Source organism: Triturus cristatus, chromosome 12 (genome assembly GCF_964204655.1).
Source record: "Triturus cristatus chromosome 12, aTriCri1.1, whole genome shotgun sequence".
NCBI lineage: Eukaryota > Metazoa > Chordata > Amphibia > Caudata > Salamandridae > Triturus > Triturus cristatus.
This window is the reverse complement of record NC_140595.1, coordinates 854158562-854185740: the sequence shown is the minus strand read 5'-3', so window position 1 is coordinate 854185740 and position 27179 is coordinate 854158562. Positions and strand designations below refer to the sequence as shown.

At 46.4% G+C, this 27179-nt stretch overlaps 1 protein-coding gene across 1 annotated transcript in view; it reads left to right on the top strand.

Annotated features, from left to right (window-relative positions):
* Window positions 1–25136, top strand: part of LOC146783093 (olfactory receptor 6X1-like) — a 46357-nt gene extending 21221 nt beyond the window's left edge. Inside the window, exons 2-3 of the mRNA XM_085637285.1 lie at window positions 18907–18995; window positions 24186–25136. Of these exons, the coding sequence (XP_085493411.1) occupies window positions 18907–18995; window positions 24186–25136 (1040 nt within the window). The remainder of the gene's footprint in view (window positions 1–18906; window positions 18996–24185) is intronic.
* Window positions 25137–27179: the final 2043 nt, after the last annotated feature.

The window sequence follows — 27179 nt, the reverse complement described above, 5'->3', positions numbered from 1 at the left end:
TCAGCCTCCCCCCTCTGTCCGTCTGCCTCTATCTCCCTTTCTCCCTCCCTCTATCAGCCTCCTCCCTCTGTCCGTCTCCCTCTATCTCCCTTTCTCCCTCCCTCTATCAGCCTCCTCCCTCTGTCCGTCTCCCTCTATCTCCCTTTCTCCCTCCCTCTGTCAGCCTCCTCCCTCCCTCTGTCTGTCTCCCTGTGTCCACCTCTGTCTCTGTCCCTCTCTCTGCCCCTCTCCCTCCCTCTGTGTGTCACCCTCTGTCACCTCAGCCCAGCTTCCTGGGCACATACAGTTTGCAGGTCTTGCAAAGGCCATTGGCTTGTTCATGTGGGTTTGTTTTTTCTCTGCGGGCACCCATTGGGCGGAGTGTCTGAGTCTGCGCTGCTGCTGTGGCAGTGTGTGCTGATACTCTTTCAGTGTGCTGCGTCTTCATTGGCTGCTGTTATGTGCAAATTGTGCCTTCATACCCATGTCGTCCTGCAACGCGGCCACCATTAGTAGGCAAAACAGTACTGTGTGGGGACACACTGTTTGTATGTCTGTGCACTTAGCCATATGGGCTGAGGGCATTGTTGTGTGCTTCAGAGTTGCTCTATGATGGTTTTGAGGCCCACCCTCCTGGCATCAGGGACATCCTGTCTTGTGTTGGTGTTTTGTGTGGCCTGTGACTTGGCATGGCCTTGCTTGGGGCATGGGGCATGGAGGCGCTAGTGGCATGTGTGTGTTTTTGGAGTGTGGTTGTGTCTGGTGCTGGCTTTGGGGGGGTTGCGTGCATGATTGGTATTTGGGTTGTATATGGCGTTCCCCCCATGTGAGTTGAGTTGTTTGTGTACTCACCAGGCTCTCGGACTCCTTCTACTCCGTCTACTCCCACCGGCGGCAGCGTGGCCATCACCTTCTCCTCCCAGGGATGGTAGTGTACCGGTCTGCGGGCCGGACCTCCTCCAGTGATGTTGGCCTGCTTGTGGTCGTCTGTCATTTTTCTCTTGACCGTCCTCCGCAGATCGTACCACCTGGCTTGGCACTCATGCCTGGTCCTTCTGGTGGCCCAAACAGCATTCACGGAATTGACTATCCCCTCCCACATAGCAGTTTTTTCTGATATGCTGGTCCGTCTGACCAATGTTCTGAAGAGCTGTGGCTCGACTCTGATCATTTTGTCGACAAGGGACTCCAGCTCGTCCTTTGTGAACTTTGGATTCTTGTTGGTGGGCATGGTGTGGGGTGTGGGTGTGGATGGTTGTGGGGGTGGGGGTGTGGATGGGTGTGGGTGTGGATGGTTGTGGGTGTGCAGGTGTGTGTGTGTGAATGTGATGAGGGTGTGTTTGTGATGGTGGTTGTGTGAAGGAGTGCAAGTGTAAGGTGTATTGATGGTTGAAGTATGGTGCAGTGCGTTGTCTCTGGGGTCTGGCAGCAGTGGATCTGTTGCAAAGGATCATGGTTTGTGTGTGTTGGGCCTTTTTATTGGTCCATTTGTGGGTGTGGCTGTGTTTGAACTTTGGGTGGGTGTGTTATAAGGAGTGGTAGTGGTTTGGGCCTCTGTTTCTCTGTTTGTCAGTTGCAGGTCAGTGTATAGGATGTATTTGGCCTTGTTGGATATGTTTTGTGGTGTTGTGTGCCTCGGATTGACTGTCCTTGTATTTTTTTGGTTAGTTCTGGTTCAGTAGGAGTGTTTTTAGTGTCTGTACGGTGCGTACATGGGCCATGTTGTTGTACAGTGCTGTCCTTTGCTATGGCTTAGTACGACTCGTACATGCCCGATGTTGGGTGAGGGTGCTGAGGTGTGGGCCTGGGGTAGGGTGCGTACGAACACGGGCAGGGTGTTGGTCCGCACCGTCCATCGGTGGTGGTGTTTCGCATGGTACATACAAGGGGGGCTGGGTGTAGGGTCCGTACATACACGGGTGGGGGTACGGTCCATACATACACGGGTGGGGTGGGGGTACGGTCCGTACATACACTGGTGGGGTGAGGGTACGGTCCGTACATACACGGGTGGGGTGTTGGTACGCTCCATGCATACACGGGTGGGGGTACGGTCCGTACATACACGGGTGGGGTGGGGATGCGGTCCGTACATACACGGGTGGGGTGGGGGTACGGTCCGTACATACACTGGTGGGGTGGGGGTACGGTCCGTACATACACGGGTGGGGTGTTGGTACGCTCCATGCATACACGGGTGGGGGTACGGTCCGTACATACACGGGTGGGTGGGGATGCGGTGCGTACATACACGGGTGGGGTGTTGGTACGTTCCATGCATACACGGGTGGGGGTACGGTCTGTACATACACGGGTGGGGTGTTGGTACGCTCCATGCATACACGGGTGGGGGTACGGTCCGTACATACACGGGTGGGGTGGGGGTACGGTCCATACATACACGGGTGGGGTGGGGGTATTGTCCGTACATACACTGGTGGGGTGGGGGTACGGTCCGTACATACACGGGTGGGGTGTTGGTATGCTCCATGCATACACGGGTGTGGGTACGGTTCGTACATACACGGGTGGGGTGGGGGTACGGTCTGTACATACACTGGTGGGGTGGGGGTACGATCCGTACATACACGGGTGGGGTGTTGGTACGCTCCATGCATACACGGGTGGGGGTACGGTCCGTACATACACTGGTGGGGTGGGGGTACGGTCCGTACATACACGGGTGGGGTGTTGGTACGCTCCATGCATACACGGGTGGGGGTACAGTCCGTACATACACGGGTGGGGTGGGGGTGCAGTCCGTACATACACGGGTGGGGTGGGGGTGCAGTCCGTACATACACTGGTGGGTTGGGGGTACGGTCCGTACATACACGGGTGGGGTGGGGGTGCGGTCCGTACATACACGGGTGGGGTGGGGGTACGGTCCGTACAGACACTGGTGGGGTGGGGGTACGGTCCGTACATACACGGGTGGGGTGTTGGTACGCTCCATGCATACACGGGTGGGAGTACGGTTCGTACATACACGGGTGGTGGAGTGGGGGTACGGTCCGTACATACACTGGTGGGGGTACGGTCCGTACATACACGGGTGGGGTGTTGGTACGCTCCATGCATACACGGGTGGGGGTACGGTCCGTACATACGCTGGTGGGGTGGGGGTACGGTCCGTACATACAAGGGGGGGTGTTGGTACGCTCCATGCATACACGGGTGGGGGTACGGTCCGTACAAACACGGGTGGGGTGGGGGTGCGGTCCGTACATACACGGGTGGGGTGGGGGTACGGTCCGCACATACACTGGTGGGGTGGGGGTACGGTCCGTACATACACGGGTGGGGTAGGGGTACGGTCCGTACATACACGGGTGTGGGTACGGTCCGTACATACACGAGTGGGGAGTTGGTACGCTCCATGCATACACTGGTGGGGGTTCGGCGCGTACATCCGTGGCCGGGGGGCATTTTGCGCGTACATGCGGGGTCTGTGGTGGGGTGTTCGGCGTGTATGCGGGCACGTGTCTCCATGGTTGCTATGGGAGTTCGGTCCGTACGGTGTTTTTTCCATACAGTTGTGAAATCGAAAGGACGGGAGTGATCGTACTTGCGCGGTCGGACTTCATTTTTCCGATTCGTACGGTAAATCGTCCGGGGATGTGTCGGACACAATTTCCGACCCGAGGATGTGTGCGGGACTTTTCCGGATGTGATTCGTATGGAGTTTTTCCCATGCGAATCGTACTTGGCAGTTTGTACGCTACTTGTACGATTCGGACGGCAAAAAGTCCACATTCAATTCGGACGGGGGAAATTTTTCCAGGATCCGAATCGGCACCTTTATGTGTAGTGCCACCTGATTTCCTGATGCTCAGTTTACAGTAGCTTTTATTTTGTCCTATTTGAGCGGAGATGCTGTTAATTGGGACATGCCTTTGGTAACATAACATAACATACCATAATATAACATAACATAACATAACATAACATAACAAAACATAACATAACATAACATAACATAACATAACATAACATAACATGTGTATTTGCAAAGCGTACGTTTACCCCGTCTGGGTCTCTTGGCGCTGAATAACAGATGTTTTTTGTTACCCAACTCAATGGTACTCATTTTATCGACCTCAGATGGATGAAAGGCTGAGTGGACCTGCTGGGATTTTAACCTGTGACCATGAGGTTGAACACAGGCCCCTGTAATGGATACATTAGTCCACTGAGCCACCAGACCCAGCTTGGTATCCAGGAAAGACCCGTTTCTTTATGATTTTGAACATTTTAAGACGGAGTTCGTAAGAATTTTTGACAGAAGGAAGATTTCCCAGGGCACTGACAATGAATTGTCCCAATTTAATAAATTGATTGTTAAGACAAACTGGTCAGAAGAGAAAAGGACAGCACTTTTCTATAGAGGACTATGCGATAAAATCAAGGATACTTTGTGAGAAGTTGGCCTGATATATGGTGTCCACTAGTTATAGTGGGCACCTTGTATCAGTCCAAACAACCGCTTATTGGTTATAGGTTAAAGACAACCTTTATTAAAAGCTATCGTAGTGGTAGCTATGGAGATCAGCCTTCAGGCTAAGTCTTGAAGGAATGTAAAGCAGCTTGGTTTACCAGTCTATAATCTCATGAGTCACTAAATGAAAGATATCCACACCATGCATATATATAAAATATATGTATTTATTACTAAACATACCCTCCTAGTCTCTTTATAAGACTAGAGGTCAAAACACATAAGTTACACTTCAATAATCTCAGTAAAATAGCACAAATACACGTCAGGTCCTAGGGGCGAGCCAAATCATATACTAAAATAGTGGTATAAAAACCAAAACTTAACTATACACAAGGCCTAGAGCCTGTAGAATCGCTGGGTCCCCAAGGAACCACCCAAGGTAGTGACACAGGGGACCCACGGGGGCCATGTGCAGTGTGGGAACACAGCCGCGAGCTCCCGTTAGTTTCTATGGGGAAAGTCGCAGTTAGATTTTTAAAGATTAGGGACACTTAGAAATGAGTCAGGACCAAACCCTTTTGACTTAGGGAGTTCTAGGGCTAGCACTCACGGGAGCACCGGAGTACTCGTGTTACCTCACCCAGGGAAACCAGGAGAATAGGTGTCTTTTGGTGTCGGGTCGCGCCAGCGATTTTAATGGGAGCTGGTGAAGAAGTGCTGCTGTCGTGAAGATGCAAAGTGTCTGAATAGATCCAAGCCTGGATCAAAGATGAGAAGAACCTGAAAGCAGAGGGGACAGAGTCCGGTCACTAGCCAGTGACCAGGAAGGCGATGAGCAGATGCCCACCGATGTCGGGTGATTTCAGGTGAAAGAGATGAAGCTTGACTCTTCAGCCACAAGGACCAGGAGGTGTCGAGGATGACCAGGAGCTGGATTCAAGCTGTGCCATAAAGGATGTCGAGTGCTTCAGTGTCGGTGCCTGGGTTGCACACAATAAGCCTTGGCAGCAGCAACCCATGCAGAAACAAGAAAGACGCTTCGGTGCAGACCAGCAAGGTCTGTGGGACTCACCACTTGGTAGGGAGTCGGGGCACATCTGGAGCAATCAGGTAAGCCCAAGGAAATACAAAGTTACCCCCTCAGGGACCCACCAGTCAACAGACCAGGGATCGTAAAGGGACCTCAAGATGAAACACAAAATGGCGGCCCACGGGTCACTCAGAATGACCAGGCTGGCAATCTTCAGTGGATTCAGTGCTCGAGGTGGGGGCTACAAGTTAGCCCAAGCATGACTTCAAGAGAAGTTGAGAAGTCAATGCACTTGCAAAAGTACACGGTGACCCGGAGTTCTGGTTCCACGCTACTCACGAGGGCTGCGGGTCTCATCTTTGCTGGGGACTCGGATCAGCCTCTGAGATGTCTGGAAATGCTCTTCTTGGGCTGCAAATACTTTTGAGTCTGGAGGGAGCTTCGGAAATGCAGACTGGCAAATTGCTTTTAGGTGCCTGCCAAGCAGGGAAGTCACTCCTTGACCCCAAGGGAGATTTCTTCAGTCCTCTGGTCTTGAGCAGAGTGTCGAAGGTCCAGGATTCAGCTTCAGAGATTCGTCCAGGGAGTCCTAAGGACTGGGGTCCCATACTTATACTAAGGTAGGGGGTTGGATATACTCTGGGGACCCACCTATGGGAGGGTTTGGAAAGAGGGGTGGCTACACCCATTTACTTTGTCCAGTTTCACACCAGAGTAGGGTCTGGAAGACCCTGAACCGGTTTGAGCTGGACTATGCACAGGGACACCAAATGTGCCCCGGTGCAGGACTTCAAAGCACTCAGAGAGTCCTCCCACCCAGCCCCAATACACATTAGCCTGTCTGGGAGGTGGTTACACCTCCCTGTGACAGGAAACCTATTGTCCAGGCATCCCCTGCCGTAGTTTCGGTCAGCAGCAGGAGGCCAGACCTGTATCTGTGGCTGCAGCATCCATTTTGTGATGCCAGGGCTGAATTAAGTTTCTACCGGCTATACCAGTGCTGTCATGTCTCTCCCTCTAGAAGGGTGGGATCATACTCCCACACCAGTTATTGGTGTGGGGGTATGATTCCAAGGTGTTTGACAACAAACATGACATGTTTCCGTGCAGCCAGTCCAAAGTTAGCATTTACCATTTGGTTATAATGCACTTAAGAGTATATGGTCAGGCTGCACTACTGACAACCCTGGAGAAGAGATTCTGAAGTCTACAGAGGGGCTCAGCTCATGCCTGGGCACCCTCTCACATACAACCCTGCACCCTGCCTTCAGGATTGATAAGGTCTGCCATAGGGGTGACTGATAGGTTTGTATGTGCAGTATATGGTGAGATATAGTGAACCTATATCTCAGTAAGGGGTGCATGCACCACCTTACTCAGGCTGCAGTAGCAGACCTGTGGTGTCAATTTGGGTGGCTTTCCAGGGGTGACATAAAACATGCTTCAGCCCCTGGTAGGCCTCTAGGGTACCTATGCCCTGGGTACATAGTATACCATATGCTAGGGAGTTATAAGGGCACCTCAGATCCAATCTGTAATTACCTAAAGTACATGGAATCATTTTAGAGAGGAAGCAGCTAGGTTGGGGTCCTAAATAGCAGGGTCCCAGCCAGACTAAAGTAAAAAAACAGTGAAACACCAGCAAAAAGTAGGGGTAAACATGTGAAGCAGATCCCACTCTCCTACACAACCCCCCCACACCCAAACACAGGGACATTAAACTAACCTTGACCAGTTGAGTCTTTATGTTCTAAGTGGAAATATCTGTAGGGGCCATCTGCATTGGCATGGTTACTCCCAGGTCTATGTTCCACTGTATAGTCCATCTCCTGTAGGGAAATTGCCCACCTGGCTTTTTACCCTTCAGATGTTTTAGCCATAAGAGGGGCTTATCGTCTGTCTGAACGATGAAGTGAGTACCAAATAAGTATGGCCTCAACTTCTTCAGAGCCCAAACCACAGCACAGGCCTCCCTCTCAATGGCTGACCAACGTTTCTCTCTGGGGGTCAACCTTCTGCTTATGAGAGCTACTGGTGACAGTACAGCCCCTACCCCAACTCAGATTCATCTGTTTGGACAATTAACTTCTTGGAGTAGTCAGGACTTTGCAGAATGGGAGCAGTGTACATGGGCTGCTTCAGGTCATCAAATGCTTTTTGACAGCTAGCTGTCCACTGAACCTTTTTGGGCATTTTCTTAGAGGTTAAGTCATTCAGGGGTGTCACTATTGATCCATACCCCTTGACAAATCTTCTATAGCACCCAGTCAGGCCTAAGAAGGCTCCCACCTGAGTCTGGGTAGTTGGAGCATTCCTGTCCATTATGGTCTGGATTTTGCTCTGCAATGGTTGAACCTGGCCTCCAGCTACAAGGTGGCCCTGGTACACAACCTGGCTCTGCCCTGTCTGGCACTTAGTAGCCTTGATAGTTAGGCCTGCTTTTTGCAGGGCCTCCAAAACATTCCTCAGGTTGACCAGGTGATCCTCCCAGGTGGAGCTAAAGACAGCAATATCATTTAGATATGCTGCACTATAGTCTTCCAAGCCTGTAAGGACTTGATTCACCAACCTTTGGAAAGTGGCAGGTGCATTCTTCAAACCAAAGGGCATTACTACAAATTGATAGTGCCCACAAGGGGTAGAAAATGCTGTCTTTGGCTTTGCATCATCAGCTAGTCTGATCTGCCAGTAGCCAGCTGTCAGGTCAAATGTGCTTAGAAGCTTGGATGAGGCCAAAGTATCTATTAGCTCATCTTCCCTGGGGATGGGATGGGCATCAGTCCTAGTGACTGCATTGAGACCCCTGTAATCCACACAAAACCTCATCTCTCTCTTGCCATCTGTGGAGTGAGGTTTAGGTACCAGGACTACTGGACTAGCCCAAGGGCTAACTGAGGGTTCAATAACTCCCAAATCCAACATCTTTTGGGCATCTGTCCTTATACAGTCCCTGACATGGTCAGGTTGCCAGTAGATCTTATTCTTCACAGGCAGACTGTCCCCAGTGTCCACTTCATGAGTGCACCGGGTGGTCTGACTTGGAGTCAGAGAAAATATATATCTGAACTGGCTGAGAAGTTTTCTGCAGTCAGTTTGCTGCTGGGCAGTGAGGCTGCTGCCAAGGCTACACCATCAACTGACCCATCATCAGGGTTCTGAGAAAGCAAATCAGGGAGTGGTTCACTCTCTTCCTCCTGTCCTTTATCAGTAGCCATGAGCAAGCACATGTCTGCCCTGTCAACATATGGTTTTAGTCTGTTGACATGAAATACTCTGTGGGGACTCCTAAGGGTTCCAAGGTCTACTAAGTAGGTGACCTCCCCTTTCTCTTCACAATTGTATGGGGGCCACTCCATTTGTCCTGGAGGGCTGCTGGGGCCACAGGCTCCAACACCCACAATTTCTGTCCTGGCTGGTAAACAGTCAGTACAGCCTTTTGGTCATGCCAGGATGTTTGCAGTACCTGGCTAGCCTCAAGGTTTTTGGTTGCCTTTTTCATATTCTCAGCCATCCTGGAGCTGAGACCAAGTACATAGTCCACTATGTCCTGTTTAGGGGGCTTGAGAAGTAATTCCCATTCTTCCTTAACCAGACACAATGGACCCCTGACAGGGTGACCAAATAAAAGTTCAAAAGGGCTGTAGCCAACCCCCTTTTGAGGCACCTCCCTGTATGCAAATAAAAGGCAGGGCAAGAGTATGTCCCATCTTCGCCTAAGCTTTTCTGGATGTTCTTTAATCATGCCCTTTAAGGTTTTGTTGAACCTTTCAACTAAACCATTGCATTGTGGATGATAGGGTGTGGTGAACTTGTAGTTCACTCCACACTCCTTCCACATAGCAGTCAAGTAACTAGACATGAAATTTGCATCCCTGTCGGATACTACCTCCTTAGGAAAGCCTACTCTTGAGAATACAGCCAAGAGAGCTCTTGCCACCACAGGTGCTGAAGTGGTCCTTAGGGGAATTGCTTCTGGGTACCTGGTGGCATGGTCCACCACCACCAGTAGAAACCTGTACCCAGATGCTGTTTGAGGATCCATGGGACCAACAATGCCAATCCCAACCCTCTCAAAGGGAACTCCCACCACAGGTAGTGGTATCAGGGGGGTCTTTGTGGTTCCACCTGCCTTGCCACTGGCTTGGCAGGTCACACAGGAGCAAAAAAACTCCTTAGTGTCTTCAGACATGTGGGGCCAGTAAAAGTGATGGATAATTCTGTCCCAAGTCTTGTTCTGGCCCATGTGTCCTGCTAGGCGAATATCATGGGCTAGTGTCAATAGGAAGCCCCTAAACTTTAGAGGTATAACCAACCTCCTGGATGCACTAGGCTTGGGGTCTCTACTCTCTGAATAAAGGAGTCCATCCTCCCAATAAACTTTATGGGTGCCACTAGCATTCCCAGCAGCCTTATCAGCAGCTTGCTTTCTGAGGGGTTCAAGAGAGGGGCAGGTTTTCTGCTCCTGGCTCAGATCAGACCTGGAAGGGCCCCCTGTCCCCCAAAACTCAGCCTGGTCAGGATCAAGCTCCTCTGGGACAGTTCCTTCTTCAAGCTCAAGATCATCTCCCTGAGGAGACTGATCTGCATTCTGAGTCAGGTGGGAAGGCACTGCCTTAACCCTACTGCTCCTCCTCTTGGGAGGCACCTGGTCCATTATTCCAGAATCCAGGGCCTGTCCATTGTTAGACATTTTGGCCTGTGACCTAGTCACAGCAAAGACATGAGCAGGGATCCCTAACATTTCTACATGTGTCCAGAGCTCCACTTCAGCCCGTGCTGAAGTTTCTAGATCATTGCCAAGCAAGCACAGTACTGGTAGGTCTGCACTTACCACAACCTTCTTAAGGCCAGTTACCACTCCCCAGGGGAAGTTAACAACTGCCACAGAATGGTCTGTTCTGACATTGCTAGCATTCGTCACTTGGTACATTTCACCAAGTATAATCTGCCCAGGATCTACAAGATCTTTTGTCACCATTATGACACTTGCTCCTGTGTCCCTGAATGCCAAAGCCTCTATTTCATTTATTAAAGGCTGTTGTCTGCATTTGCCCAGATTACTGGGACTCACAAAGGGGGACATATCCATGCCCCCTAGGCCAGAGTCCATCTCAGAACCCAGGGTCAACCCTACTACACCCTTATTCTGAACATTACCACCAGCAATTGTAGCTGTTTTAGGGGGAACAGTTGCCTTAGGGGCAATGGTGGTTGGAGTAGATTCTTTGGACTTGGTGCAATCACTGGTCCAGTGAGTTTTCTGTTTACAAATCTTGCACCATGGTTTCTTTTGGCCATTTCCCTTGTTAGACTGTAAATCCCCACCTGAAGAAGATTTTTGGGGGCCTTCTTAAGACTTCTGGTCTTTACCCTTCTCCCCTCCCTTATCAGAGTTTTTAGGATCTTGCTTCTTGGGTTCACCACCTTGGTTCTGTACCTTCTACCTCACCCTGGTTCTGACCCACTTGTCTGCCTTCTTTCCCAATTCTTGGGGAGAGGTCAGATCTGGGTCTACCAGGTACTGGTGCAATAGCTGATTCTGACAATTATTAAGGATCTGCTCTCTCATAATCAAATTGTTCAATCCTTGATAGTCGTGCACTTTACTGCCAAGTAACCAACCTTCCAGAGCCTTAGTAGCACAATCTACAAGGTCTACCCTGTCCTGAGTCTGTGCCTTTTGGGGATCCCTGAAATTTTAACCTGTATTGCTCAGTGGTTAGGCCAAACCCATCAATTAAGGCACTCTTCAGACTTTTGTAATCATCTGCCTCCTCCTCTCTAACAGTGAGGAGTTTATCTCTACCTTTGTCTGCAAAGGAGAGCCATAAGATTGCTGCCCACTGCTCCTGGGGGACCCTTTGTACTTTACAGGCCCTTTCCAGTGTAGTTATCCATTTGTGGATGTCATCCCCACTCTGGTAGGGAGGGACAATTATATTCAGGTTTCTATGGTCATGAGACCTCTCCCTATCTCTAGGAATATTTCTGCCACCATGGGACTCTTGTCCCATCTTTTTTCTAGCTCTGTAGAGCTCTAGGCCTCCCTATCTAGGGCTACCTGCTTTCTTCTGATTTCAAGCTGAGCTTCCTCATACTTAAGCAGTCTCTCCCTTCTCTCCTGAGAGGTTTCCCTCCTATGAGAGGAGATTGAAGTCCCTACTGATGATTTAGAATGGTTAGACTCCCTGGAGGAAGATCTTGACCTTCTTGGCCCACCACCAAGGAGGGACAAAGAGGGGTCCATTTTGGTCCTCTCCATCACTGTCTAGGGGAATTGGATTTTCCAGGTCCTGATCATTGTTATCTGCCTGTCCAGCCTCAGAGGTCAGGTCATGGAGAGTTACACCCCTATTCCTTTCCTCAGGTGCTGTCCCACCCACTCTGCCTAGCCCTTCAGATCCTAAAGATCTGCTAAGGTCATCCAGCATGAGTACCTCTATGAGATGCTGGGTGGTTGGACTTTTGCCTGTCTTCAATTTCCTAGTTGTACATAATGCTCTCGGTTCCAGGAATGGGAGTCTATCAAACTGGGAATCTTGAAGCCCATTGGCTTCTGGCAAGGACCTACTGGTTCCTGGCCTTGAAGACATTACTAGTGTGGTGTGGTGTATTGCACTACCTACTCTAGTGTGGCCGTCTAAACTCTCTTGAGTTGTAGAAAGGGTGTGCTATCCCTTAACACACAACTCTAAGTTCAGTAGAACTTACTGTATTCTAAAGCTTGTATTATATGTACCTTGGGTACCTTTAGTGGTTTTCAGTTAGTTACTCAATTGAGATTATCTGGTAAAACAATAGCAAGCTGGAATCCCACACGCTTCACACCAATGGGAGAAGTTGGCCTGATATATGCTGTCCACTAGTTATAGTGGGCACCTTGTATCAGTCCTATCAACCCCTTATTGGTTATAGGTTAAAGACAACCTTCATTGAAAGCTATCCTAGTGGTAGCTATGGAGAGCAGCCTTCAGGCTAAATCTTGAAGGAATGTAAAGCAGCTTGTTTTACCAGTCTATAAACTCTTGAGTCACTAAATGAAAGATATCCACACCAGGTATATTTATAAAATATATGTATTTATTACTAAATATACCCTCCTAGTCTCTTTATGAGACTAGAGGTCAAAACACATAAGTTACACTTCAATAATCACAGTAAAATAGCACAAATACATGTCAGGCCCTAGGGACGAGCCAAACCATATACTAAAATAGTGGTATAAGAACCAAGACTTAACTAGTCACAAGGCCTAGAGCCTGTAGAATCGCTGGGACCCCAAGGAACCACCCAAGGTAGTGACACAGGGGACCCACGGGGTCCGTGTGCAGTGTGTGAACACAGCCGCGAGCTCCCGTTAGCTTCTATGGGGAAGGTCGCGGTTAGATTTTTAAAGATTAGGGACACTTAGCAATAAGTCAGGATCAAACCCTTTTGGACTTGAGAAGTTCTAGTAGGGCTAGCACCCACAGGAGCACTGGAGTACTCGTGTTACCTCACCCAGAGGAACCGGGTGCATAGGTGTCTTTTGGTCTCGGGTCACGTCGGCAATTTCAATGGGAGCTGGCGAAGAAGTGCTGCTGCCGTGAAGATGCGAAGTGTCTGAAGAGATCCAAGCCTGGATCGAAGATGAGAAGAACCTGAAAGCAGAGGGGACAGAGACTGGGTCACTAGCCAGTGACCAGGAAGGCGATGAGCAGATGCCCACCGATGTCGGGTGATTTCAGGTAAAAGAGCTGAAGCTTGATTCTTCAGCCACAAGGACCAGGAAGCGTCGAGGACAACCAGGAGCTGGATTCGAGCTGCCCCACAAAGGATGTCGAGTGCTGCAGCATCGGTGCCCGGATTGGACACAACAAGCCTTGGCAACAGCAACCTACGCAGAACCGAGAAAGATGCTTCAGTGCAGACCAGCAAGGTCTGTGGGACTCACCACTTGGTCGTTGGGAGCAACCAGGAAAGCCCAAGGCAATACAAAGTTACCCCTTCAGGGACCCAACAGTCAACGGACAAGGGATCGCAAAGGGACCTCGAGACAAAACACAAAATGGCGGCCCACAGGTCACTCGGAATGACCAGGCCGGCAATCTTCTGTGGATTCAGTGCCCGAGGTGGGGGCTACAAGTTAGCCCAAGCACGACTTCATGAGACGTCGAGAAATCAATGCACTTGCAAAAGTGCACGGTGACCCGGAGTTCTGGTTCCACGCTACTCACGAGGGCAGCAGGTCTCAGCTCTGCTGGGGTTTGGGTCTGCCTCTGAGATGTCTGGAAATCCTCTTCCTGGGCTGCAAATACTTCGGAGTCTGCCGGGAGCTTCGGAAATGCAGACCGGCAAATTGCTTCGTTGTTGCCTGCCAAGCAGGGAGATTTCTTCAGTCCTCTTGTCTTGAGCAGAGCATCAAAGGTCCAAGATTCAGCTTCAGAGTTTCATCCAGGGTAATCTAAAGTCCTAAGTACTGGGGTCCCATACTTACACTAAGGTAGGGGGTTGGACATACTCTGGGGACCCACCTATGGAAGGGTTTGGAAAGAGGGGTGGCTACACCCATTTACTTTGTCCAGATTCCTGCCAGAGCAGGGGCTGGAGGCCCCTGAACCGGTTTGAGCTGGACTATGCACAGAGACACCAAATGTGCTCCCAGTGCAGGACTTCAAAGCACTCAGAGAGTGCTCCCACCCAGCCCCAATACACATAAGCCAGTCAGATTGTTATCATGAGATCCTTCAATTCAATCATATAGATGCCCCACAATTCCAAATAATTTTAGGTCTGCCCTGGCTGTCTGTACACAATCCCACCATCGACTTTGGAAATGGAACAGTTGAAATGAAATCCACATATTGTTCAGCATATTGTTACCACTCGCCAGATGAATGCTCAGGACCTTCCCAAGCCTCTTTGCTATCGCTAGGAGGAGAATCTATTGGCGTGATTGATTCCATCGAAATTCCTACCGAGTACCAAGAATTCAAAGAGGTTTTTTGTGAACAAGAAGCAGAAAAATTGCCTCCTCATCGTCCATATGATTGTATGATTGACTTGGAACCAGGAGCGGTTCTCCCTTGCAGCAGAATTTACACTTTGACTAAGTCTGAAAACAGCTATCTAAAGGAATATCTGGATCGCTATCTTGCAAATGGATTCATTAGACCCTCACAGTCCCCAGTTTCTTCCTCATTATTTTTCATACCAAAGAAAGAAGGGTCCTTAAGAACGTGTATAGACTATCGAGCGTTAAATCGAATCATTATCAATAGTCGCTCTGCTCTACCCTTGATTTCTGCTCTACTGGATCAAATCAAGGAAGCCCAGACTTTTACGAAATTAGGTCTTTGTGGAGCATATCACCTAATTTGAATGAAAGAAGGTCATGAATGGAAGACTACATTTCGGACAAAATATGGCGTATTTGAATACCAAGTCATGCAATTTGGCCTCTGCAATGCTCCAGCAGCATTCCAACATTTTATCAATGATATCATGAGAGACGTAACTGATAAAATTGCAGTGGCCTATCTGGATGACCTTTTGATATTCTCTAAATGTTCTCAAGAACACCCAGCGCATGTCAGAATGGTACTTGATCGGCTTCGCCTCCATCAGCTCTATCATTTAGTTCCTCTCGAAACGTTTAGCAAGGATCCACAGAAGGCCCAACTTTTTCTGACGCAATGTTCTTTACACTTTATATGTGGTCCCACCTTATTTCCTGACGCTCAGTTTACAGTAGATTGTTTTTTTCCTATATGAGCGGAGATGCTGTCAATTGGGCAATGCCTTTGGTAACATAACATTACATACCATCTGTATTTGTAAAGCACACGTTTACCCCGTTGGGGTCTCTTGGCGCTGAATAACAGATGTTTATTCTTACCCAACTCAGTGGTACTCATTTTATCGACCTCAGATGGATGAAAGTCTGAGTGGGCCTGCCGGGATTTTAACCTGTGACCATGAGGTTGAACACAGGCCCCTGTAATGGATACATTAGTACACTGAGCCACCAGACCCAGCTTGGTATCCTGGGATGACCCGTTTCTTTATGATTTTGAACATTTTAAGACGGAGTTCCTAAGAATTTTTGACAGAAGGAAGATTTCTGAAGCCACTGACAATGAATTGTTAGAATTACGTCAAGGTTCTAGGGATTTATTCACTTACCTGCCTCAATTTATTAAATTGATTGTTAAGACAAACTGGCCAGAAGAGAAAAGGACAGCACTTTTCTATAGAGGACTATGCGATAAAATCAAGGACACTTTAACCCAGATTGCCAATCGACCTACGGAGTTATCAGCTCTAGTGGATTTGGTGTTGAAGATTGATTTTCATTGGTCGGAACGTAAGGGGGAGAAAAAGAAAGTGTTCAGGATGAACATCCCTCAATTTGATTGAGCTAGGTCAGAAGCCGGAAAATCTTCAGGAACTTCTTCGGAAGTAGAACTGATGCAGATTGGAGCAGTGTGCGGTCCATTGAGTAAAGTAAAAAAAGAACAACGTTGAATTAAGAAGCTATGTTTGTATTGTGGAGTTTCTGGGCACTTCATTAAAGAATGTCCCAAAAGACCAAAGTTCCCAGTTAAGGGAAACGCTCAAAACCATCAGTAGACGTGGTCGTTCTGATGGCAAAAGAAGAAAAAATGACTCCAGACTCTCATCAGATAATGAATTTTCTACAGACCTTGGCCCCTCATTTGATTTTGCACATGATGGTAAGGTTCTGTAATTAAGAAATCACTGGGGTAGCTATCTTGATTGATTCCGAGGCCACTGGTAATTTTTGTGATATTAAGTATGCCCAAAGTATTGGGGTAAAGGCTATCCTCAAAGGAAGAAGTGAACCTGTTCGAGCAGTTGACGGAGCTAACCTTTCCTCCGGTCCCATCACCCTGAACCTATGGAATTAATTCAGTCGGATTGACATCATGAGATCCTTCAATTCAATCTTATAGATGCCCCAGAATTCCAAGTAATTTTGGGTCTGCCTTGGCTGTCTGTACACAATCCCACCATCGACTGGGAAAATGGAACGGTTGAAATGAAATCCACATATTGTTCAGCACATTGTTACCACTCCACAGAGGAATGCTCAGGACCTTCCCAAACCTCTTTGCTGTCGCTAGGAGCAGAATCTATTGGCGTAATGGATTCCATCGAAATTCCTACCGCTTACCAAGAATCCTAAGAGGTTTTTTGTGAACAAGAAGCAGATAAATTGCCTCCTCATCGTCCATATGATTGTACGATTGACTGGAAGCCGGGGGCAGTTCTCCCTTGCAGTAGAATTTATGCTTTGACTGGGGCTGAAAACAGTTATCTCAAGGAATATCTGGATCGCTATCTTGCAAATGGATTCATTAGACCCTCAAAGTCCCCAGTTTCTTCCTCATTATTTTTCATACCAAAGAAAGAAAGGTCCTTAAGAATGTGTATAGACTATTGAGCGTTAAATCAAATCACTATCAAGAATCGCTATCCTCTACCCTTGATTTCTGTTCTACTAGATCAAATCAAGGAAGCCGAGATTTTTACGAAATTGGATCTTCGTGGGGCATATCACCTCATTTGAATGAAAGAAGGTCATGAATGTAAGACTACATTTCGGACAAAATATGGCGTATTTGAATACCAAGTCATGCAATTTGGTCTCTGCAATGCTCCAGCAGCATTCCAACATTTTATCAAGGATATTATGAGAGACTTAACTGATAGAATTGCAGTGGCCTATCTGGATGACATTTTGATCTTCTCTAAAGATCCTCAAGAACACCCAGCGCATGTCAGAATGGTATTTGATCGACTTCACCTCCATCAGCTCTATGCAAAATTGGAAAAATGTGTTTTCAGTGCCTAAATTGTAGAAATTTGGGGAATTGTTCTGTCCCCGGAAGGGATTACCATAGATCTTAAAAAAGTGAAATCTGTAGTCAATTGCACATCGCCAAAAGATGTTAAAGAAGTCCAAAGATTTCTCGGCTTTACCAATTTCTGCCAGGATTCATTCAAGGCTTCTCACAAATAAGTGTTCCTATTACACAACTCCTCAAGAAGGGAATACAATTCGAATGTTCTGAGGAGGCAGAGCAGGGGTTAATGTATTTAAAGAAGAGTTTCACCTCTGCTCCTATCTTGCTGCATGCAGACCCAGTCGAGTCCTTCTTTCTGGAAGCTGATGCATCGGATCAAGCTGGAGTGGAGGTGGAGTGATTTTGCAGCGTCATAAAAACATAGGCCAGCTGCACCCAGTGGCATATAGATCTAGAAAATGTAACCCAGCTGAGATTAACTACACCATTGCTGAAAAAGAATTATTGGCAGTTAAGGATGCTTTTGAAGACTGGAGGCATTACTTACTGGGAGCCAGAAACATTGTAACTGTATTTTCAGACCACAAGAACCTTCAATTCTTGAAGACGGCGAAGACCTTGATTCCTAGACAACTCCGTTGGTCTCTCTACTTCGCTGATTTCGACTTTGTAATTACATATCGTCCTGGGAATAAGAGTGGTAAAGTGGATGCCTTGTCCAGGATCCAAATGGATACGCAAGAACATTCAGTAGTTCTGCAGCCTATAATTCCAGAGTCAAAAACTTGTTTGTAATATTTCTTTTGGGAATCTAAAAGAGAAAGTTCAGAAGAGTATGACTCCGGAGGAAATGTCTGTTTGGTCTTCACAAGGGGTTGGAAGGAAGGTACAAAACCAGTTGCCATACTGTAAAAGGGGGCTTAAATTTACTGACGAAGGACATTGAGGAAATTGCACTACATGAGTGCCATGATCAACCCTTAGCAGGGCATAAAGTACTACTTAAGACCATGGATTTGGTTCAACCTTATTTTAGGTGGCCAGAAATGAACTCTCATATCAAACAGTATGTAGAGGCATGTAAACTCTGTGCTAGTGGAAAATCTGTAGGACAGGCATGCCAGGGATTATTACAGCTACTGTCCACTCCTTCTCATCCCTGGCACACAGTCACTATGGACTTGATAGTAGAACTACCTTAAAGTCGGGGTTGAACACCATTTTGGTTTTTGTGGATACATTTACTAAAAGGAGTCATTTTGTTCCTTTAACAGGGATTTCTGCTGCTCAGGAGTTAGCCCGACAGTTTAGTGAATACATTGTAAAATCTCATGGGGTTCTTTAAATTGTGATTTCAGATAGGGGTTCTCAATTTGTATTCCATTTTTGGAAGGCCTTTATGCATGGTTTGGGAGTAGAACTCAGACACTGCACCAGTTACCACCCTGAGATGGATGGTCAAACTGAGTGAGATAACCAAGAATTGGAGCAGTATCTCCTGTTGTTCCTTCTGGATCAGGAGGATGAATGGTCTGAACTGTTATGGATGGAAGAATTCACATTTAACAATGCTAAGAATGTTTCTACTGGGAACCCACCTTTCTTTTTGAACTATGGATGACACCCTAACCCTTTTATATGTCAAGAAGAGTTTGAGGTGCCTGCTGTAAGGGATTTAATGAAGGATCTAACTCTTATTCATAAGTCAGCAGAATCCAATTTAGTGAAAGCCAAGGTAAGCTACAAGAAATACGCAGATAAACATTGAAAGGTAGCACCGGAATACCAAGTGGGTTAGCAGGTCTGGTTATACTCTCGTCATCTCCATTTAAAAGGGAATAGGAAATTTCAACCCTGTTTTGTAGGACTCTATTCCATTTAGCAGGTTTGGGGGTCAGTCACTGACAAACTGAAACTACCTCCTAATTCAGGTATTCATCCCATCTTTCATGTTTCCCTTCAAAAGAAAACTGCACCTAACACAAGATTATCCCAGCCTTCTGGCCCTCTTTTGTTAAATGGTCATCCTGAATATGTAGTGAAGGGAATTTTAAAGTCTAAAAGAATCAAAGGAAGGTTATGGTCCAGAAGGCAGATCGTGAGAGCCAACAGAAAATGTCCATGCCCCCCAACTAAAGAGACGGTTGCACTTACAGTGTCCCCTTTGAGAGGGGGTACTGTCAGGATTCACGTCAATGTCATTTCTCTTATTCACCGTAAGAATAATAAAAGTAAGAAGAGAAAGGCCAAAGTCCTTTTAAAACCTTTCTTGATCAACCTTTGGAAAGACCTCTAGTTGGGGTTAATTGCACGTTACAAGATGGCTGCTGCATTTCCTAGGACTTTGTAGTAATGTTATTGTATAACTCTCATGATTTTAAAGGCTTCGAGAGGCGTACTCGTGCTGCCTTCTGCGGAGCTCATTTTAAAACTGAAGAAAATGCACGTTTTGTTTTCGACTCCTCCTCAAAACTCTCGAGTGAGTTTGCGGTCTTGTTTCTAGCTGCCACACTGTTCCTGGGAGGTTATCTCCATCCTGAGTAGCAGTCAGTTAGCAGTCAGTTAGTCTTCACTGAGTTGAACTCGGAAATAGTCTCCCAGTATCCAAGGAAGAATTTTGGTGTATCCCTTTCCACTGCCCATACTATTCCTTTAGTGTAGCTTCTCAGAGGAATCAAGACTGCAGTCCAGAGCTTCAGTGACAGGAGTTTTTCGGCTCACCGGTTGCAGCCTCTGGCTAAGTTACCCGTGTAATCAAAGAGAGGACTAGCCTATTTGTGAATAATACAGGACTCAGGACTGTATGAGAAAGGGGGAAACTATCAGTTTATTTATGAAGCCCTCACCCACCAACCTAGTTGGTGGCATGCTTCATCATCGGGCCCACCCAGGGACACCGAATGTGTCCCGGGTGTGCTTCTACGCCTGTATTACAGCGAAGCTGGTGTGTTCCTGAGTGTGCAGTGTGAGTGACATGAAAGTGATATTTTAAGAGCTATACAGTGGTCCCAGTTCCCAAGGGGGTAATTTTAATGTCTGGGCCTCTGTTAGCGTTAAAAACAAGGCAAGTGGATGTTGGTGGAGTGGTTATTAGGAACTCCTACATCCAAGGTGTGGTCTACATGTTTCAGCCAGGCCTTTTCTGTAAAACTGGCTTTCCTCGGGACCGTTGACTATGTGAAAGTGCGATCTATACTTTAAGTGAGTATGTGATCAGAAAATGTGGAGCACGCGCTAAGGTGTTATACTTGTGGGAGGGGGATTCCCTCTCCAAGCATTACTGGACATACAACATGTATGACAAACAAACATACAGGAGAGAGTCTTTAGCATAGTAGCATGAATCACAAAAATACATAGTTGCCGGTAGTATTGTGCACTATAAACGAAAAAATACGGCAAAAGGTGTAACCGTACTGGTGGTGCGGTTATGGTGAAATACCAAAATATACGCTGGTACGTGTGGTGGGCTAAATGTCGTAAGCACACACACAAGTTGAAGGTGGATACACTAAAGGGGTATCCTCACGCTAGAGTTTTGCTGCAAATGCCCCTATGGAGAAATACGGCAGAGGTATTGACCCTGAAATGAGAAGGGGAGGGGCCCGTAGGCCGTTAGTGACCTGCAAGGGAAGAAAGACTTACCCGGTTGAGGATGAGTTTGTGCAGTACTCACAACTTTTTTGGCCAAAACCTGCTGGAAACCTGTTGTTCTGTTGCAGATCTCTTGGGGAAATGGTCCCGGATCCTGCCGGTGCTTAAATATCATGTGCGGCGAGTTCAGGTGTGGCTGGGTAAAGTTACCCATTTACCTGTCTTGAACTCAACATTCAAGTAAGCTGTTTACCTTCATGTGTTTGAACCGTCGCAGCAGACCAATTCTTTAGTGACTCTGTCAATACGCCAGTAAGAGCACTAGATTACACTTGCTTCTCCGGATCCTCAACTTCTGTTATCTTGCCTCCCTTAAACGTCCTTCCTATCCTTTCCTTCCTTTTTGCTCCCTCCCTGGTCCTTTTTGTGCGCTCCATCAGGGATGAGATTTCAGCTGTTCTGGAACCCAGCAAGTGCAACAGAAAAGTTCTAGTTATAATAGGTTGAAGGAGAACTCTTCCTTGTAAATGGAGAGACAGTCACTGTACTTATTGGAATTATAGTCTGCACATTATTGTTGGGATTGTTATTTCACCTTAAAGCAGAAAATTGTTAATTCCTTGAAACTGTGCAAGCTCAATAGAAGAGAAACAATAACTCCTGCACATGCTGGTAGGGTGATTAGAGTTAGACTAAATACAGTACTAAAGTTCAGTCAATGTAGGAGGGCTGATCATTTGTATCGGGCTCTTTTTGTCCCTCTGTGCATTAGACTCCTCTCACATCCAGGAATCAATTGATTTTCTATAAGAAGAAAATCTGGTGAAGACTTTCTAGGAGACAGAGAGAGAAATGACAGAAGTCAGAATTGTCTCTTCTCTGTCCCATTCCCCTTTCCCCCTTGCCGGTGCAGCCATAGAGAAATCTAGGATGGTAGGCACAGGTAGGCGGGCATTGAGAAATCTCATCCATTCTGCTTCTGCAGAGATTAAGGTACTTGACACATGCTCAAGAGAGGAGAGGATTTAGCAGATATTGTCAGGAGCACACATTGATGCACAAACTTCACCAGGATTCTGAACCTTTCGCCTAGCAAGCCAAGGGAAACCTTAATGATGTGTGCATCTCTCAATTGTTCTTCTAGTTCTGCAATTGTATAATGCTGTGCTTTTTGTGCATCATTGCGCTGTTCTTCAACTCAGCTTGTTATGTAATGCTGTACTTGTTTGTATTACTGCATTGCCCTTAGACTTACCTGGTTGTGTAAGGCTGTGCATTTCATTTGACTCAGTTGGTTGTGTAATGCTGTGGTTTTTGTGCGTCATTGCTCTGTCCTTTGAGTCATCTTGTTGTGAATTGCTGTGCTCCTTGTACATCACTGCACTGTTCTTTGACTCATCTGGTTGTGTAATGCAGAGCTTTTGTGCATCACATTACTGCCCCCCGGCTGTAATGCTGTGTACTTTATGGCCATCAGTTGATAGGTCCTGGAGAGCTAGTTGTTGATTTGGGAAAGTACGACCTCTTGGCCAAAGATATTTGAATAGGGAGTGTTTGCACAAAAGGGGATGTTGTACAGGACTTATGCCAGCCACTAACTCCGCGGCAAGTGGTGCTTCCATGAGGTTATGAATATAGGAGCTATTCTATCTAAAAAAAGTTCTGTTGTGGAACAAGCACAACGTTCCTGGAATCTTAGACTACCTGCGCATTGATTAAATGTTTAGTTGCTAAATTAGATTCATCGCTCTGGCTCAGAGTGTTAGTAAATCTGGCCCTATGCATGTCTGCAGAGACTGTATGGAACTGTTGAAGTATGTGTTTTAGCATGACCTACTGCAAATTTGCCGAATCCAGGTTACCACATGCTACTGGCCATGACAGCTAGGCCGAGAAAAGCCCCAGTGACACAGAAATGCAGCATTTTTAACACTTTCAGTGCTGTGGTCGAGCATTGATGTCAGGCCTAAAGTCAGCAAGCATCACATTAGAATGTATTTCTGCAAAGGTCTTTTGACTATCTTTCCTCTTACCCTCTTCTGACCCCCGAACAAGCCCTTGCTGATGCCACTATCTTGTGTGGAGGCACAGAATGAGCTGCGTTTTTATTCCATAAATGCTAATCATTGTGGTGTACACCAGAAGAGTTTGCATTTTTGTGGGTTAACCCTAAATAAGTTAGCAAAAACCACCCATTATGAGAAACTTTACGGAATGTGATTGATTGTAATTTGTCGCATTCATTGCTGCATTTCATTCAAATGGTCCCCAAAATGTATTACTAAAGATCAGAAAGTATGCTAATGAGATCAAAAGGTTCATATGTGATGTCTTGTTTCCACAAAGTGGGGTTTATTTATGACAGGGTTGCATCACGTTTGCGGCACGCAATGTAATACGTGCATGACGCAACCCTCAGATTTTTGAAGCCATGCAAAATCACTTTTCATGGCTTTGAGTGGCTCAAAAAATCTGGAGTGATACAGAGCAAATCAGTGCTTTGCGTACTCTGTACTGGGAAGGCATTCCATGGGCGTTGGTGAGGGTGTCCACACACAACTCGCACGGATTTTGACACTTTCCCATATTTACAAGGTTAACAAGAAATATCTTTATTTCTCCATGCTTCTTCCTCTTTCGTTGTGTGCAGCACAGATGGAAAAAGTAATATGCCTCCCAGGATTGTTTTTGTGCAGGAAGGTACCCCTTCCTGCACAAAAACAATCCAACGTGCAACACAGGCACCCTTGCACCCTGAGTTGATGCTAGGCTACCAAAAGGGTGCAAGTGCAGCAGAAAGGACAGGAGTGCGCCATATTGACTTAAATATGGTGTAATCCTGTGCTTTCCTTGTCACGTAGTGCAGCATGATAAGGTAACTTGCTGTGCTGCACTGCGTAACAAGCTCATAAATGAGCTCTAGTGTAGGCCTGGGCAGATTTCACGGAGTTTCGCTATGTGGAACTTCACACAGTGACATAAGAACTCAGCAGAGTTCTGCAAGTGGCGGAGTGCAGCGCAAACTGCAATTTGTGCTTATCTTCCTGCTGCTCAAGTGGAAATTCTACCCGAGTGGCAAGTCACGCTTGCCAACTTACTGTTGGCAAGCGCGAGAGGGGAAAAAACTTCACTGCACTACGCAGGGAGGAGTTTTCTGCACTCCGCAAGCTCCGCAGAGAAAGAAGTGCAGAAAACTCCGCAAACTCCGCGAACAGAGCAGAGTTCACTGCTCAGGCCTTCCCCAGTATCTTTAGCATAACAGATAACTCCATCAATCCCGTTATTAAATCGTGAATTCAATTGTATAAAATTGTGATTCTTTCTTTCACAGAATACTATCATGGCTCCTGCAAACTGTTTAGAAAATGTAACAAGTAACAGCAAATTTCTTCTTCTGGGACTGCAAGTCGTTCCAAAACTGAAGCCCTTCCTCTTCCTGCTGTTCATCACCATCTACATGTTTACTGTTGCTGGTAATAGCCTAATTGTTGCCACAGTATCCATCAGTAAACGCTTATACTCACCTATGTTCTTCTTTCTGGGCAATTTATCTTTCTTGGAAGTCTGGTACCCCACAACCACTGCTCCCAGCCTGCTTTCTGGGCTACTGGTAGACGTCATTTCATTTTCCCTTGTCAGTTGTCTAATGCAATTCTATTTCTTCGGTTCATTGTTGACTAGTGAGTGTTTCCTTTTGACAGTCATGGCTTATAACAGGTACAACGCCATATGCTTCCCCTTGCATTACAGCACTCTCATGCACCATGCGTTTTGTGTTAAGCTAGTTGCTGGTGCTTGGATTGGAGGATTTACAATCCCCTTTGTTACAGTAAACCTACTGCAGAGATTACAATTCTCAAGTGAAAATGTGATAGACCACTTTTCCTGTGAATATGGATCTCTTCTGAAAGCAGCCTGTTCAGAAACCTCTTACATTGAAGTGTATGCTTTTATTGTGTCTTTTCTAATTTTATCAGTTCCATTTCTGTTAATCATCTTGTCTTATGTTTACATCATGTCGGCCATTTTGAAAATCCCATCAGCCACTGGGAGGAACAAAGCATTCTCCACCTGTAGTTCCCACCTTGCTGTGGTCAGTACATATTTTGGCCCACTGATTGCAATCTATGCCACACCAAAAAGTGAAAGCTCCCTTAGGTTAAACAAAGCCTTGTCTGTCCTTTACACTGTCGCAACACCGCTGCTCAACCCTATCATATACACTCTGCGGAATAAGGAAATAAGAGAAACCTGGATAACAGTGCTGCACAAGACAACTTAATCCAAGCAGGCTCTGCTTACAGTTGCCTTGGATATGATGCCATACTGCTAGGTATTCATTATTTGTTTGTGTTTGGATTTTTAAGTAAGCCGGCCCTTTCAAGTGCCACCCGCATCACATGTTGAAAATTCTATTGCAGACCTTATATTCTTAATGTCTTATATTACTCTTTCTCTAACTCTATTTAAACACATTTTCCATCTCAATGCTATGCTGCCAAACAGCAGTTATTTACACATTCCAATACAATTTAATATCATTAGCTATTTATATTTATGTGTTTATGTTTAAATTCTTTTGCGCGAGTACCCTGTGTTTGATGCTGATCACAGAAGCAGATAAATGGGAAAGCAGAGCTACAAACAAAAGAAATGTGTTTTAAAAGCTTTTTGAAATCGAAAAAGACATGACTCAGCATGGATATAAAATGGAAAGCTGGTCCAGCTCTGAGTCATGAAAACCAAGAAAGCTCAACCACCTGTGTACTTTACATGAAACCTTGGTTCACCGACCAAAAAGGCTGTTGAACACCAAAGTAGTGTGGCCTAGTGGTGGTGACCAGGCGTGTCATATATAATTCAGGCATCCTGCCCCGTACACCACCCTATAGCAATAGCCAGGGCACAAGTCCTAAAAACAAAAGGTAGCAGGACTAACCAAGTTAGGCAGTATGCAACTGATGTCATGGTGCAGGTCATCATCATGGAGCGTGACGTTGCACGTCATCACAGAAAATGGCATCACAACCAATCACCTCACAGAAAAAGACATCACAAGAAGTGACATCAGACCTTAAGACCTCACACACATGTTTAGCAGTAAATTTCAGCACATTGCAATATGTAACAAATTAGATTTTGCGTTGAGGTGGTGACAAAAAAAGTGACGCAACCCTGAAGCAAAATCTGGGCCTCAAGTAATACTTGTGATTTGTAACAAGGAAAAACATGGAAGTAAATCTGTCTGCTTAATTGGTTGCAAGGTCTGCATTTTAAAATATGCTATGGGGTTAAGGCACCTGCAGCATAGATCTTTGTGTGTCCGGTAAATCGCAGTTATGGTAAAGATAACTCTGGAGGTTAATGCACCTGCTGGAGAGAGCTGTGTATTATGTAGACCCAGTTTTGAATCAAGTAGCATAGACGGTTAATGTGTCTCCTGCAAAGCATATCATGTGACACGCAGGTGATTGATTTTTGTTTTATGTTGATGGGTAGGTGCTTCACTGCTTTTAACACAGAGATCCTTTTGTTACTTGTAGTTTATAAATTGTCATTCTTTCAATATAGCAGAGTGATCTATGAAGGACATGTGACTCTTACACCTCGTAACCCTCATTGTCTTATGCAACAAATCCTGTACATTGATCTACACGGTATAATGTATATGTGTGACGTAAAGCTTTTGACACCGTGGATTGGGACGAGTAGTGCTATAAAAGATATGAAGCAAAATAGTGGTATTTAAATTGTGTTTTGTGTAAATACCAGGACAGACCGACCCATCTGACATTCTCACAGTGCATGCATATGTTTAGGGCCTGAACAAAGTCAAAAGTCTGCCTCTCTTAACTACTTGTGAAGTAATAACAGGCTGTAAGTCCTTGGTTTACCCTCCATTGCAATTAAATCTAGGTGTGATGCTCCCAATAGCTCCCAACCAGGATCCTAAATTAACAGAAGGCCTAAAGTTCAGCTTCTATTCTGGACTCAGCTGGAGTCTGCAATATGAACTCAGCTTCACCTGCACGTTGCTGCTCAGAATAACAGAAGACAACAAGCAGGCCCTACTGAATGTGTCCCGGTGTCTGAAAATCACACGGTGACAGGTTCAGCATATTTCTGTGGGACCCAACTTATTGGTAGGGGAGACATCTTCCAACCTGTGAAAAAAGTGGGTAGATGCCATCTACCTGCATGTACCCTCAGCTTGTGCCCTGGGAATAGCACAACACTTTAATGGTAGAGCATTTACTAACAGGCTGATCTGGGAAGTCTAGATATCAACCCTTCTTACACATCTTGTACCAGTTGGATGCACAGT